General features: G+C 38.7%; 1 protein-coding gene across 13 annotated transcripts in view; it reads left to right on the plus strand.

Annotated features, from left to right (window-relative positions):
* Nucleotides 1-16,167, plus strand: part of LAMA3 (laminin subunit alpha 3) — a 267,407-nt gene that overhangs the window by 214,761 nt on the left and 36,479 nt on the right. For 12 of the 13 annotated variants that reach the window (XM_009433807.5, XM_001156417.6, XM_054672137.2 and 9 more), the window contains 12 exons: nt 648-764; nt 1,572-1,726; nt 2,192-2,333; nt 3,161-3,263; nt 5,189-5,305; nt 5,395-5,574; nt 6,783-6,925; nt 10,372-10,542; nt 12,071-12,222; nt 12,376-12,538; nt 12,967-13,100; nt 14,229-14,373. In XM_009433807.5, the coding sequence (XP_009432082.3) occupies nt 648-764; nt 1,572-1,726; nt 2,192-2,333; nt 3,161-3,263; nt 5,189-5,305; nt 5,395-5,574; nt 6,783-6,925; nt 10,372-10,542; nt 12,071-12,222; nt 12,376-12,538; nt 12,967-13,100; nt 14,229-14,373 (1,722 nt within the window). The remainder of the gene's footprint in view (nt 1-647; nt 765-1,571; nt 1,727-2,191; nt 2,334-3,160; nt 3,264-5,188; nt 5,306-5,394; nt 5,575-6,782; nt 6,926-10,371; nt 10,543-12,070; nt 12,223-12,375; nt 12,539-12,966; nt 13,101-14,228; nt 14,374-16,167) is intronic. The other variant, XM_054672139.2, reaches the window with a different exon arrangement.

Raw genomic sequence — 16,167 nt, forward strand, 5'->3', positions numbered from 1 at the left:
TGAGCGGCTTTATAGGGTTACAAAACAACAGTAAAATCAAAGTTGAATAACACAGGGCAGACCCCAACACAGGAGGAAGTTGGTAAATGAAAATAAATGATGTCTTAGTGGATGACTCCATGCTTAGCTCCCAAAGCCTCTTTGGATAGTACCATGTCTGTGTGAAGTTGCTGATTATGCCAAGGTAAGGGAGCAGACCCAACTTTATAGGCCTCTGAACTCTGGCAGCCTTCCAGCCTGGCATTCTCAGGTTCTGTGTGACCTCTCGGTCAAGTGCCTGCTGTGTTCTCATTGGTACTGGCTGATGGTTAGTGATGGTTTATTTACATAAAATCTTTTGGTCTGTTTCACAAACCAGATTTTGATAATATACCCATCTCATTGGGCAAGTTGACCCCTACTGTAGAAACCTTCTTCAGCAGCGATAGCAATTGTTTCATTGGCATATCATTTAAGGAAACTATGGTGACATACCTCCACTACAAAAAGAACTGATTTCCTATCACTTTGTAATTGCCTAGACAATGTTCAGGTTCAAGAAAGCATTCTGACTTTGAAATTACTTATATGCTATTGTCCCATAAATTTGTCTATGCCTTCTGATAATATATCATAGAGCTCAAGCAATTTTTTTTTATTTTCTCCAGAGACAAGTGAAAGAAATAAATTCCCTGCAGAGTGATTTCACCAAGTATCTAACCACTGCAGACTCATCTTTGTTGCAAACCAACATTGCGCTGCAGCTGATGGAGAAAAGCCAGAAGGTAGAGGAAATAGTTGTTCTCTAGAAAAATCTAAAAACATTTTAATTATATTGTGAGAAAACAATGAAATGGGCTGACCTACTTTTTTGTTTATTCAAAGTATAGTCTCTTAGATGGAAGAGAATATATTGAAATGTTAACAATAGTTCTCTCTTGCAAAAGAAGTATGAATGACATGTCTTCTTATGTTCATATGTATTACCTAATTTGTCCGCAATGAGCAAATCACTTTTGTGATAGCAACAAAAAAATTATAATGCTATTTTTAAAATATCAAGCATACAAGCATTTATTAACAGAAGATATTTAAGACTTGATCAAAACTGACACAATTTCTTAGCAGTTCAATGGGGATTTTAAAGTGTCTTTTATAATAACTATTTCTTTTTTTTATTATACTTTAAGTTTTAGGGTACATGTGCATAACGTGCAGGTTAGTTACATATGTATACATGTGCCATGTTGGTGTGCTGCACCCAGTAACTCTGTAATAACTATTTCTAAATCATAAAAAAGTTCTTTGGTTTACTACAACTTTATATTGATGATAACATTGTGCTTTTGTAAAGGTTACTAAAGGGTTTCTCACCATAATGAGAATGTTCAAGATAGTGGTAAACCTTGGGGAAATATTACCAGTGCTACTGTCTGAAGTGACCAAGGATTAACTGGTGTGGTAAATAGGCTTAGAAAATATAACATCTCATTGTTGCCCCAGAAACACATCAGGTATGATAGAGTTTGAGAAATCAGCACCTATATTCTTTCCTTGAATTTATACTGTCTTTGTTTATTTGGAAAAAATAGGAATATGAAAAATTAGCTGCCAGTTTAAATGAAGCAAGACAAGAACTAAGTGACAAAGTAAGAGAACTTTCCAGATCTGCTGGCAAAACATCCCTTGTGGAGGAGGCAGAAAAGCACGCACAGTCCTTACAAGAGCTGGCAAAGCAGCTGGAAGAGTGAGTGCATGGCCCAGGAGACCAGAAGGGCACGTGGGCTGAGCTCAGCAGCTTGTCCTGAGACAAGCAAGGCCCTCCCCTGGGTTGGCTGGGTCTCCAGAACTGGGTGGAGGGCGGAGGGTGGGGTCAAGGCCAATGCCCCAGGCCCAAGTCAGAAGCAGAGCAGCAATAAGGGCACTAATTCCTGGCCACGTCCTTTGGGCACAGCTACAGAGGCCATCACCTCAGGTATCCACTTACCAAATGAAATGGGAAGGGGCTGGGCTCAAGTTGATGGCACCACTGCAGTCAAAGCTGGCAGACAGAGAGAGACTCTGCCATCTCTTTATTTTATTTTGTTTTTTTCCATTTCTTAAAAAAAAAAAAGAAAGAAAAAATAAAAAGAAGAAATGGAAAGGTTTGGGGGGATGTCAGCTGCTGGCAGAGGAAGGCTGTGGGGAGTGGCTAACCTGCCCCGTCTTCCAGGATCAAGAGAAACGCCAGCGGGGATGAGCTGGTGCGCTGTGCTGTGGATGCCGCCACCGCCTACGAGAACATCCTCAATGCCATCAAAGCGGCCGAGGACGCAGCCAACAGGGCTGCCAGTGCATCTGAATCTGCCCTCCAGGTGGGCACCTGTACCAGCAGCTTCTCCACATTCGCTGTGGAGATGGCTCATTTTTATATTTTCTTTCCGTGGGCTCCAAGGAATAGAAACAAGGCATTATTTTAAATCAGAACTTGTTGTATAGAATAGAACTTGCCCTAGATATGGGTAATTTCTGTATTTGACTATTTCATGTCTGTAGCACAGTTTTAAAACTATGTGTAAAACCAGATAGAAATTACACTGATTGTCAATTTTCAACCTGAACAAATATTATATCCTGTATCTTACCAGGTGTGCTTCTATGCTGTGATCATTAGCCAAAAAGAGATATTTTTGCAAACAACTTGATCAGCATTTTCATCAGGTCATTTGGTCTTACATCTCGGTGTGTCTGTGGAGTCCTGTGGGATCTTATATGCACCATATGATAATTCCTATATCTGAAAATAAAGAACAAAATATTAAATATCAGAGTTCAGGGGGACAGGCCTTCTTGAATGAGTGAAGACTTTTCTGTCCCAAAGCTTGAAAGCCTGAAAACAACTAAGTTCTCTCCTCTGTTATTGTAGAGGTTTTTGTACGAATGACAGTGAGCAGCTAAAACAAGTGTCACATAATTTGTCAGTATGCCACCAGAGATAGGCCCACCTCCCCAAGCCACATAATTCACATAGGTGTTAGGGCTACCTGGAGCCCTAACTCTTTTAGGGAACAATCTAGTTATAACTCCTTCCCCCTTTGAACTTCATCCTTAAAATTAAGGGCTTCAGACTAGGATAGAAATCTTATTCCATATTTCGTAACATATAGCATTTGTTTAAGGCTGTTAAATGCTTTGCTTTCAGACAGTGATAAAGGAAGATCTGCCAAGAAAAGCTAAAACCCTGAGTTCCAACAGTGATAAATTGTTAAATGAAGCCAAGATGACACAAAAGAAGCTAAAGCAAGGTATTAGGGGGAGTGGGCAATGGCAGGGATAGTCAGGAGCTTTAAATGACCTCTGGGACCAGGTGGGGCAGCCCTAGAAGCAAATGTTGTTTTTGAATCTCAGTGTCAATGCAGATGATACCTTTTATTTATTTTATTTTATTACTATTATTATTTTTAATAGAGATGGGGTCTCCGTTGCCCAGGCTGGAGTGCAGTGGCACAATCATAGCTCACTGTAGCTTTGAACTCCTGGGCTTAAGCTATCCTCCTACTTCAGCCTCCCAAGTAGCTGAGATTACAGGCGTGCACCACCATGCCCAGCTAATTTTTGTATTTTTTTTAGAGGCAAGGTCTTGCTATGTTTCCCAGGCTGGGCTCAAATTTCTGTCCTTATGGGATCCTCCTGTCTCAGCTTCCCAAAATGCTGGGATTACAAGCATGAGCCACCATGCCGGGCCCAGATAATACTTTTTAAATTCATGATTTATTTATCAATTTCGTGTATCCACCCAATATTCTAAATATTCCCCACCTATCATGTACAAAATTAACTAGAGCCTTATAAATATAAATAAATCTTGACAGTGATAGGCCTATTTGGGCCTGGCCTTGGTGGGGAGGCTATTTTAATTTAACCCACCTGTGATCATGGCATTGGCAACCCCACATGTCAAGATCATTGGTTTGGGATCATTAGAATAACTGCTTTAAAATTTCTTAAGTCCTAAAATCTTTGCAACTAAAAGTCCCCAAAATCACTGCTACTGTGAAGCATGAGAATTTTTTAAGCATAAATTTTATCTCTGGAAAATTTTCATGTATTTTACTTACTTATTTTTTTAAATAATTAAACTCTCTCAATCTCACCAAATTTCTGTGTTTGAAAAATGCTGTTTCTTGTGTTTCTCCAGGCTCTTGTTGTCATCCATGAGTCCAAGGCCCTCATTCAGCCTCTTAGTCCTTTCAGAGGGATTAAATGATGCCTCTGTAAATTAAATAATTTCTCTCCTTTCTGCTTCCTTCTTTTCCTTCCTTCTTTCTTTCTCTCTTTCCTTCACATGTTAAAAAATTAAAGACATGAAAAATAAAATACCAAAAAAGTACTAACATGCAATCATTTGCCTTGCAAATTTCAATAATTCGGATTTCCTGGTATGACATCTATTTCTCTCTACAAAATTTGAGCTTCGAGGTAGGCTCAGTGTGCTAAATAGGGTTAGGATGCTAACTATGTTGCTATGTAAACCAGTCCTGGAATCGTAATTGAAGCCATGAATCATCAAGATGGTCTTAAAGCATTTGCTGGTCATTTTTGATGACCCAAGGATGGCAATATTATCAGCTAGGAATGTCTGCTAGCTCCCTTTCTTTCACAGAATTTTAAAAATGTGTCATTTTGGAAATTAACAGAAACAAACAGTGCCTACTTTGTGTCTGTATTTGCCTGGATGAGGCTCTTTCAACAACACTCTTTTCTTGTCCTCTGATGGAAGAGGATCCTTTCTACATTATTAATTCATTCATTCACTCATATATTCATTTACTCAACAAACATATACTAATATTACGCCTCAGCTAGTGCCAGACACTACATTATGTGCTAGGACATGGTAGTGGATAAGGCAGATGCATCTTTTACTAAACAGAGTCTCTTACTCTGAGCAGTTAAGAAGTTTAGCCTTCCCCAAGTTATTCAGCCTCTTTCTTTCTTCCTGTGTATTTCCAAGGCATTACCACAAGGCTCTGATTTGCTGCTGACCTCTGTAACTGGAGGATCCCAGAGCTGTGGGTCTGGGCACATGCAGTGGGCATCTCTGAGATGACCCCTAAGAAGCAAGTCTACTCAATGCTGTGCAGACACTGGCTACTTCAGGGGCCACAAATACCAATGGAGGATCAAAATGCACAAAGTAATTGCCTCCTGATGCTTTATTTTATTTTAGAAGTCAGTCCAGCTCTCAACAACCTACAGCAAACCCTGAATATTGTGACAGTTCAGAAAGAAGTGATAGACACCAATCTCACAACTCTCCGAGATGGTCTTCGTGGGATACAGAGAGGTCAGCATCTTCCTAATCCATTGTACTCGGTTGGCTTCTTTTGTTGAATGTTTTAGATACTTATACCTCCCTATCTGTGTGTGCATTAGGTGATATTGATGCTATGATCAGTAGTGCAAAGAGCATGGTCAGAAAGGCCAACGACATCACAGATGAGGTTCTGGATGGGCTCAACCCCATCCAGACAGATGTGGAAAGAATTAAGGACACCTATGGGAGGACACAGAACGAAGACTTCAAAAAGGCTCTGACTGATGCAGATAACTCGGGTATCAGGCGATCTCTGGCCAGGACATCTTAGCCATTCTCTCCATTGTTATGTGTTTTGGTCCATTTCCATTCTTCCCTGGTAAAGTCTGATCTCAGAAACTAAAACATTAGAAAACAGCTCCACCTGATACAGGATATATTCAAAGCGTATAGATATCCTGCTAGTTGGAAGGACCAGACAGGATTTTTAATTTTTAGAAAATACATTGAAAATGCTATTGGTTTGCTTTTTTACAAAGTGGAGATATATGTTTCTAAATCATGAGGCATTGAATTATGATTGATATTAAGAATCAGAAAACAGGCTGTGTTTTCTGTGCGCTGTGGCTCACGCCTGTAATCCCAGCACTTTGGGAGGCCGAGGTGTGCGGATCACGAGGTCAGGAGATCGAGACCATCCTGGCTAACATGGTGAAATCCTGTCTCTACTAAAAATACAAAAAATTAGCCAGGCGTGGTGATGGGCGCCTGTAGTCCCAGCTACTCGGGAGGCTGAGGCAGGAGAATGGCGTGATCCTGGGAGGTGGAGGTTGCAGTGAGCTGAAATTGCACCACTGTGCTCCAGCCTGGACGACAGAGCGAGACTCCATCTCAAACAAAAAAAAAAAAAAAAGGAAAGAAAGAAAGAAAATCAGAAAACAAAGGTTTTTTTTTTCTTTCTGTAGTGGTCAAAGTAAAGGATTTGGTACCTAGATTGCAGAATACAATTCACCATGTACAGTAGTTCCTCCTTATCCTCAGGGGATATGTTCCAAGACCCCTACTGGGTGCGTGAACCCACAGATAGTACCAAACCCTATATATACTATGTTTTTTCGATCTGATAACCCAGACAGCTACTAAGTGACTAATGGGTGGGTAGGGTAGACAGCAAGGATATGCTGGAAAAAAGGAAGATTCACATGGGTGGGACCATATGAGATTTCGTCATGCTATTCCAAACAGCACCCAATTCAAAACTTATGAATTGCTTATTTCTGGAATTTTTCTTTTTAATATTTTTGGACCATGGTTGATAGCAAGTACTTGAAACCTTGAGAAGTGAAACCATGGGTAAGGGGGGAACTACCGTAACTAATTATGACCCATCCTGTTCAACATCTGGGGACCAAACATGCCACTTGACAAATACTGTCAGTAAGAACATTTGTAGTTAGCCTTTTCTTAATGCGCAATCTTACATTTCTATTTTTTTTCTCACCAACAGTGAATAAGTTAACCAACAAACTACCTGATCTTTGGCGCAAGATTGAAAGTATCAACCAACAGCTGTTGCCCTTGGGAAACATCTCTGACAACATGGACAGAATACGAGAACTAATTCAGCAGGCCAGAGATGCTGCCAGTAAGGTGAGTGTATCCCCACGTGGTCAGCGGCCAAGGCTAGTTATTTAATGAGTTATCACATTTATCAAGAAAGAAAAAAACACTTATTTACTCAAGAATTGGTTGTCTTTCTTTCCCCAATCCTTGTGTTGCTTGAATATAAAGATTGATTTTCTCCTGTCATCCTTCACAAATGTACATGACCTTCATCCTTACATTATCTGGTATATCAGGATCCTGAAGCAATTTGCCCCCATTGAGTTTATTCAGGCAGAAAGAAGGATTTTCTTCCAGGCCCCAGTTTGTAAACTGTAATTGCACATTCAAGGGAGGGTTCTGTGGTCAGAATATGCCAGTGTGATACTGCGCAGGACCTACCCTCCTATTGTAACTTGAAAGTTGTAGAATCCATCTTTGCTGAGGATGGAGGATTTAAGATGACAGCAGTTTTCCATCATTGGAGTACTGATTCACCAGCCTTTCTTGTTTTAACCTGACATTATTTGCTTGAATTACTGACACTTGTCTCTTAAGATTTGTTTTGTCCTAAAATGGCATAAATACAATTTCTTATATTTTCCAATAACTCCTAGACAGCCCTGCAGGAGAGTTTTGGAGGGAGAGGGTTGGAGAGCCTAGTCAGAATATCACTGCCCTGGAGGCATCGTGCCCAATAACCAGGCTCACTGTTACTTCTTTTGAGCCTCAGAATCTGCCCTTTCTTCTAAGAAAGCAAAGTATTCCCAACATAAAACCTTGAACAGGAAAACAAAGAGCATAAGGCAAAGTTTGGAAGAATGCACCCTCTTCACACTCATACATGCTTTATAAAAACCAAATGAATAAGAATGTATGCTAGCTTTTACCCTTCTGTGTTCATTCACTAATTTATCCAACAAAAATTTGAAGTGTATTATAGCACAGTGGTAAACAGCTGTTTAACCAAGCCAGACTGTCTTGGTTTCAATTCTTGCTCTGCCTTTGGTGAGCTGTGAGACCTGAGCCCTGTCTCATTACCTCTCTGTGCCTCAGTTTCTTGGTCTATAGAGCATAGAAAGTACCAACCTCATGAGATTGTTAGGGTTAAATGAGCTAATGTGGAACAGTGCCTGGCAAATAGTAGGTACCATGTTAGTGGAAAAACATAAAATAAAAAGCAGTAAGTAAGTGCTTTTGAATGCCTGGTTGGCATTGGCACTTCTTTGGGTGCTGAGGACACAGAAATTATTAAGTCATAGTTCTGAACTCAGGCTGCTCTCCAGCCACTGCAGGTTGTTTCTTAGACTGTGCTAACAAGCTGGATAGAGGTGTGTTATGTGTATCTTCAAAACCCCCAGTTCTACCTGGAGAGGGTCAGAATAGCACTAATAAGTAGCATTAACAGACATGGATAAGAATGTTCATTGCAACATAGTTTATAATCACACACAAAAAATTTTTTTTAAAAAAGCCACATTTACAACAGCAAACCTGAATGAGCTGGAGCTGTGTGTATCAACATGAATAAATCCAAACACATAGTGCCCAGAAAAGAAAGCAAGTTGTAGATAAATGTGTACAGGTGGACACCATTTATATAAAAATATTTAAAACATGAAAAATAGGACTAATTACAGTTTACAGATAAATGCATATTTAATTTTAAAAGATTATGAAAAAATGCATGGGAATTTGCATGGGAATCCAGATCCAGAGTAGTGGTGACCTCTGAGAAGGGAGAGGGGAACGGGTGCCAGTTCTGTCAGTCATGTTCCATTTCATGGTGATGCACATACAGGCATATTCTTCTCCCTCCCTTTCCTTAAATACAAGAAATATCTTAATTTAAAAAATTTAAAGGAAGAGTAGGAATTTGCCAGGTGACAAAAACCAGGAGAGAATGCCAGGCAGAGACTCAGAGAAGGTTCTGAAGGGCAGGGGGTGAGTAGGAGAGAGAGGCGTGAAATGAGCCTGCAAATGTGGGACCCCATCGCTAAGTCCCCTGATTTAATGCCTTGCATATACAAGATCCTTGATAAATATTTAAATATTGATAGAGAAAATGCAGACTTGACTTAAATCTCATTCTTTTGTATTCGATCGTTAGGAAATATTTATCTTCTTGGTCCACACACCAGGCCTAGTCAGAGAACTTTTGTTAGTGGTCTATTATATATAGGTATAAAGTTTAGAGTAAATGTTTGGAAGCTTTGAACAATTTGAATTGCCTCAACATGCAAGCATGTGATCAGTGGGCTTGTATTTTGTCTACTTTGTTTTTTTTATTTTTGTAGTGATTTAAATTTGAATATGTTTTACAAAAGTATTTGTCCCTGGCATATTAGAAGGAAAAAATGGTCCTTCACCACAGAGAGCTTAAGAAGCTCTATTTTAGAGAGCCTTGATGTACTCACTTATTTTTCAGGACTGAACGCCTATAATAAATAAAACTGTAACATGTAATATATCCAACAGAAGCAGTTCCTTTAAAAGTGCATTTAAAATATTTTAATATATAAATATAAATTTAATATATGCATATATATTTAATTATATATTATAATCATATATTTTATGCATATATAGTGTTATATAATTATATCTGCTTTTATATATTAAATAAAATTATATATTACATACAATGTACATATAATTATATATGCATTTTAATATAATATATAAAATTATATATGCATTTTAATATAATATATAAAATTATATATTATATAACATATAATTTATGCATTTATTATATATTTAATATATTAAAATGCATATTTATATATAATATATATAATACATAATTACATATAAATTGTATATTAATATATACTTATAAAAATATATTTTATATATTTAATATATAAATGCATATATTTAAAAATATATATCTATATAAAAACATATAGATATATATAGTTTTGTTTTTTTGAGACAAAGTCTCACTTTTGCTCCCTAGGCTGGAGTCCAGTGGCATGATCACGGCATGCTGCAGCCTGGAACTCCTGAGCTCAAGTGATCCTCCCACCTCAGCCTCCCAAAGTGCTGAGATTACAGGTGTGAGCTACTGCACCTGGCTTAAAATATAGTTTTAATGTATTACATGTCTGATTGTATGCCAGGCACCATGCCAAGTGCCTCCATAGATGTTAGTTCATCTGCACAAAAACCTTCTAGGGTTGTAATTCATATTATTGTCATTATCATTATTATTATTGCTGGCACAGAGGACTAAATGCACTGCTCAAATATCCCTGACTAATAAGAAACACAAATGCCTTATGACACAGCTCCGGAAACAGCTTCATGAGTTTATAATCTGGGTCTTGGAGATTATGATCCAGGGTTTAGGGACATTCACATTCCCTTGCTCCTTATCATAACAACTCAGGAAAGGCTGATACATGGCTACGAGTCACAAACTAGCTCTCTGAGCACACCTACTTTCTTCACAGGACAGTGTTTGACACCATGTAACTTACTCCTCACAGGTTGCTGTCCCCATGAGGTTCAATGGTAAATCTGGAGTCGAAGTCCGACTGCCAAATGACCTGGAAGATTTGAAAGGATATACATCTCTGTCCTTGTTTCTCCAAAGGCCCAACTCAAGAGAAAATGGGGGTACTGAGAATATGTTTGTGATGTACCTTGGAAATAAAGATGTAAGTATTGCTTGGACATCTCTCTTGTTTTTGAAACAATGTTTTTCGAGAGGTGTGCTTTTGAGATGTGTGGCACAGCTGCATCACTGCCATTAGCACAGCAGGCAGAAATCCTACTGAGACATCGACAAATCCCTCCAGCTTCCTCCCTGCCCACCTCCCCACTGTGGCAGTGCCCTCGAGGGGCCTCCCATGCATTGTTGGTTGCTAGAGGATCAAGAGGCTTTACCCAATGGGCCCAGCACATGGGCATGTGTGTGTACATGTAAAAAACATATGCACTTGGGGAGGATGATTGGCACCCCTCCATACTACCAAGTTGTGTGATTGACACCACACCACCAGGGATCAATACCAAGGAGGAGTAGCTCCTCCTCACAGAATTGTGACCTTGTCCTCTTCCTCAGACCGCCCAGTCTCAGATCCTTCCTCAAGCCTGTGGGATGGAGAGATTATGGGTGAGGACTGGAGTGGAATGAATCCTCCCTCTCCTGCCTAAATGATAAGAAAAGCAGTTGCCCTGTCTCTTTATCAGTGTAAATTCATCACTACTACTACTATCAGTGTAAATTCACTACCCATACAGGCATTTTGAATGGCTGGCTTTAGCTTTTAATCCCTCCTTTTAAAATACATTTCTTTGACATAAGTGTCAGAGGAAAAGCTAATCACTCACTGGGTTAGGATTCAGTTGTTGGAAGAAAAATGCTTGAAATATGGTTCTCAAAAATTCTGCCCAATTAGGAAATTGTTAGTTGTCACTAGTGGATCTTGTATTTAAAGATTCTTAAAATCAACACTATTGCTAATTACTCTTCCATGCTTCAAGAGGTTGGCATTTTATTTGTAGCTTGTTATGTCATGATTTTTTGCTTTGTTTTGTGGTAAAATGCACATTACTTTATTCCTTCAGCAAATTTATACCATATACCTACTATGTGTCACATTCTGGCTTTGTGATAAACAAAAATTTATTCTCGAATGTACTTAATGCCAATGCACACTTAAAATGGTTAAAATGGTAAGTTTTATGGATATTATGCCGTGATTTTAAAACATTTTGTTTCTACCTTAAGGCACTCACATTCTAGCAGGGAAGAAAGATGCATATATAACTAACCATGATAACATAAAGGTGTGACAACAGAGGCATGCACAAAGTGTTAAGAGGATGTTGTGTGGTACTGGGAGAAGCGAAATGGCTTATCTCCCTTACCAGACTAAAATCTGATGGATGGCTGAGTCCATACCTGGGCCCTCTGTATGGTAGGTGCTTGGCACATATTTGTAGATTGAGTGAATGGAGGAATGAATAAATGAGTGCCCTATAACATGAGCAGAGACAGCTCTCACATTATTAACTCTGCATTCTATATTATTCTATAAAATATTGCACCTTGTTTATTCTGTCTCTCCAAGGCTTATTGCCTAAAACCCGTTAGTTATTTGAAATGCATCCTCATCCTCTTGGGATGGGAATTTGAGAAACCACAATGTGAAGTGTTCTGAGGTGGCCCTTTGTCTCCAGGCCTCCCGGGACTACATCGGCATGGCAGTTGTGGATGGCCAGCTCACCTGTGTCTACAACCTGGGGGACCGTGAGGCTGAACTCCAAGTGGACCAGATCTTGACCAAGAGTGAGACTAAGGAGGCAGTTATGGATCGGGTGAAATTTCAGAGGTACAAGTCTGATTGACTGTTGCTCTTCGTGAACCTGACCTGTGCTCACCAAACTTCCATGTATACATGTTGCTGAACCCCATTTTTAGTGGCTTGGCTTTGAATTCCTCAATTTTTTCATTTAACTTTATTATCTAAATTCATTTTAAACAGAATTTATCAGTTTGCAAGGCTTAATTACACCAAAGGAGCCACATCCAGTAAACCAGAAACACCCGGAGTCTATGACATGGATGGTAGAAATAGCAATACACTCCTTAATTTGGATCCTGAAAATGTTGTATTTTATGTTGGAGGTTACCCACCTGATTTTAAAGTAAGTGTAAATGTTATTTCACTGAATTAAATATTAAAATTTTAATTTGGTATGGTGATGACCTCATGTCTCTAATTGTTAATTACATATAAAATGGATTTAACCGCACATTCTTACAGCACATTCTAGAGATGCTAGCTAACACTTATTGAGTGCTTCCTCTGTGCACTGTTCTAAGCTTAAGTATGTTAATTTAAATAAGCATCATGATCATTCCCATTTTACAGATGAGGAAACAGAGACAGCGAGGTGTAATAACTTGCCCACAGTCATACAGCTAGTAAATAGCAAAGCCAGGGCATCTTGTTCCAGGGTTCACATTCTTAATTAACCCTTATGCCATAGTGACTGTTAAAAGTGATTAATTGATACTATTTTGATTATTGTCCTTTGTTCAATTGGTGGAAGATGTTTTATTTCATTTTCAGCTTCCCAGTCGACTAAATTTCCCTCCATACAAAGGTTGTATTGAATTAGATGACCTCAATGAAAATGTTCTGAGCTTGTACAACTTCAAAAAAACATTCAATCTCAACACAACTGAAGTGGAGCCTTGTAGAAGGTAAATAAAATGTAGAAACCAGAAACTCTGTAACTGGAGTTTTGGTAACTTGCAGTACTTTTACATATGATAAAGGATGGGCCAGTGAGATGCTGTTGATGTTGCTAGTTGCTTTGGGCCAGTAGTTCTTCAAGTATGTGTGCATGCAACACTGGCAGTCCTGCCCTAAAATCTAATTATGGTAGTCTCTTCTTAATTTGTATGAAATGCTAGATAGAGTTTTCTCACTTGAAAAAAGTCTTTATGAAAATTTTTGTGCCTCCTACCACAAAATATTTAATATTAGATGGTACCTGATCTAGAGGCCTGATTTAGTGGCTCATGCCTGTAATCCCAGCACTTTGGGAGGTCGAGGTGGGCAGATCACTTGGGGCCAGGAGTTTGAGACCAGCCTGGCCAACATGGCGAAACCCCATCTCTATTAAAAATACAAAAATCAGCCGAGTGTGATGGTGTGTGCCTGTAGTCCCAGCCTCTTGGAAGGCTGAGGCACAGGAATCGCTTGAACTCGGGAGGTCAAGGTTGCAATGAGCCAAGATCATGCCACTGCACTCCAGCCTGGGCGACAGAGTGAGACTCCATCTCAAAAAAAAAAAAAAAAAAAAAGAAAGAAAGAAAGAAAAAGAAAAAGAAAAGAAAAGAAAAGAAAAAAGTGGTTCATAAAATGTGCCATGACTTTTTTGGTACTCTTCCACCTCAATCTTTTTGAAAATTGCTGCCTTGAACTCCTAACCTTCCCTACAATTACAAGGACATGGTATATTCTAATATGAGGTGGACCAAATATTTATTATTCAGAATAAAATTACATTGCAAGTTAATAATCTCTTACATTTCAAAATCTTCAGCTGGTAGACCACATCTTCCTAAGTAGACATTTCCAAAAGGGTATCTTACTCATCTTTGTCGAGCTAGGGTTTGATTGTCAGAGTATGAGAGCACATCCAGGAGAAAGAGCTGGCTGCCTTAACATTTTAAAGATGTCTCCTCTGCTTTAACAAAATTATGACAACTAGATTGCATTTTCTTGGCTCCATTTTTCAGATAGCAACATCTTGTATTAATAAGCACACTGGCATGGTGATCATTTGCTGCTGTGTTCTAATTTATGATGATTAATGTTGACAGGAGGAAGGAAGAATCAGACAAAAATTATTTTGAAGGTACGGGCTATGCTCGAGTTCCAACTCAACCACATGCTCCCATCCCAACCTTTGGACAGACAATTCAGACCACCGTGGATAGAGGCTTGCTGTTCTTTGCAGAAAACGGGGTAATCTATAACAAGCATCCAGATACAACCAAATATATTCATTCTGTTTAGCAATTTGGAGATAACTGGGTTGTTATAAATGACCCACTAGATCTGGAAAACAATGTGTAAATGTTACCTGCATCCTTTTCCTCCACCCAGTTGTACTTTCTGTTGGCTGGGAAATGTACATTTTTTTTTTTTTTAACATTTTTAGTTTCAGGGGTGCAGGTGCAGGTTTGTTATATAGGTAAATCGCATGTCACAGGGGTTTGGTGCACAGATTATTTTATCACTCAGGTAATAAATGTAGTACTCAATAGGTAATTTTTCTGTCCTTAAAAATACTTCCACCCTCAAGTAGGCCCCAGGGTCTGTTGTTCCCTTCTTTGCGTCCATGTGTACTCAATGTTTAACTCTCACTTATAAGTGAGAACGTGTGGTATTTGGTTTTCTGTTCCTACGTTTGTTTGCTTAGGATTATGGCCTCCAGCTTCATCCATGTTGCTGCAAAGGACATGATCTCGTTCTTTTTTATGGCTGTGTAGTATTCCATGGTGTATATGTACCTCATTTTCTTTATCCAGTTTACCATTTATGGGCATTTAGGTTGACTCCATGTCTTTGCCGTTGTGAATAGTGATGCAAGGAACATTGGCGTGCATTTGTCTTTATGGTAGAACGATTTATATTCCTTTGGGTGTATACCCAATAATGGGATTGCTGGATCAAATGGTAGTTTTAAGTTATTTGAGAAATAGACAAACTGCTTTCCACAGTGATTGAACTAATTTACATTCCCGCCAGCAGTGTACAATCATTCCCTTTTTTCCACTTTCAACCTCACCAGCATCTATTATTTTTTGACATTTTCCATAATTCCCTTTTTGACCAGTATGAGATGGTATCTCATTGTTTTGATTTGCATTTCTCTAATCATTAGTGATATTGAGCATTTTTTCATATGCTTGCTGGCAGCATATATGTCTTCTGAAAAGTCTGTGTCCTTTGTCCATTTTTAATGGGGTTGTTTGGTTTTTGCTTGTTAATTATTTAAGTTCTGATAGATTCTGGATATTAGACCTTTGCATAGTTTGTAAATATTTTCTTCCATTCTGTGGGTTGTCTGTTTAATCTGTTGATAGTTTACTCTGTTGATAGTTTCTTTCATTGTGCAGAAGCTCTTTAATTAGGTTCTATTTGTCAATTTTTGTTTTTGTTGCAATTGCTTTTGGGGTCTTCATCATGAAATCTTTGCAAAGGCCTATTTCTATAATGGTATTTCTAGGCATTTCTATGTCTAGAATAGGTTTTCTTCAAGGGTTTTTTTTTTATAGTTTTAGGTTTTACATTTAAGTTTTTAATTAGTCTTGAGTTGATTTTTGCATATGGTGAAAGGAAGGGGTCCAGTTTCAGTCTTGTGCATATGACTAGCCAGTTATCCCAGCATCACTTATTGAATAGGGAGTCCTTTCCCCATTGCTTGTTTTTGTTGACTTTGTCGAAGATCAGATGGTTGTAGGTGTGTGGCTTTATCTCTGGGCTCTCTATTCTGTTCCATTGATGTCTATTTTAATGAGGGCAAATAATCAGGAATTTGAGAACATGCCCCCCAAAATGTGGGAGAAATTTCCCCTTTTCCTGTTCTATTCTCATTATCAGTTTTGTTATTTGAGAACCACTGCTTGCCTAAGAATCTACTTATTCTGACCCAAAACATGTGAAAACTTCCTGGGATCTCTAAGATCTAGACTGACTTCCTGCTGTTTCTGTCTTGATCTGATTCTTACCAGGCTGTGTGGGATTGTGTCTTTA

This window comes from Pan troglodytes, chromosome 17 (assembly GCF_028858775.2).
Source record: "Pan troglodytes isolate AG18354 chromosome 17, NHGRI_mPanTro3-v2.0_pri, whole genome shotgun sequence".
Taxonomy (NCBI): Eukaryota; Metazoa; Chordata; class Mammalia; order Primates; family Hominidae; genus Pan; species Pan troglodytes.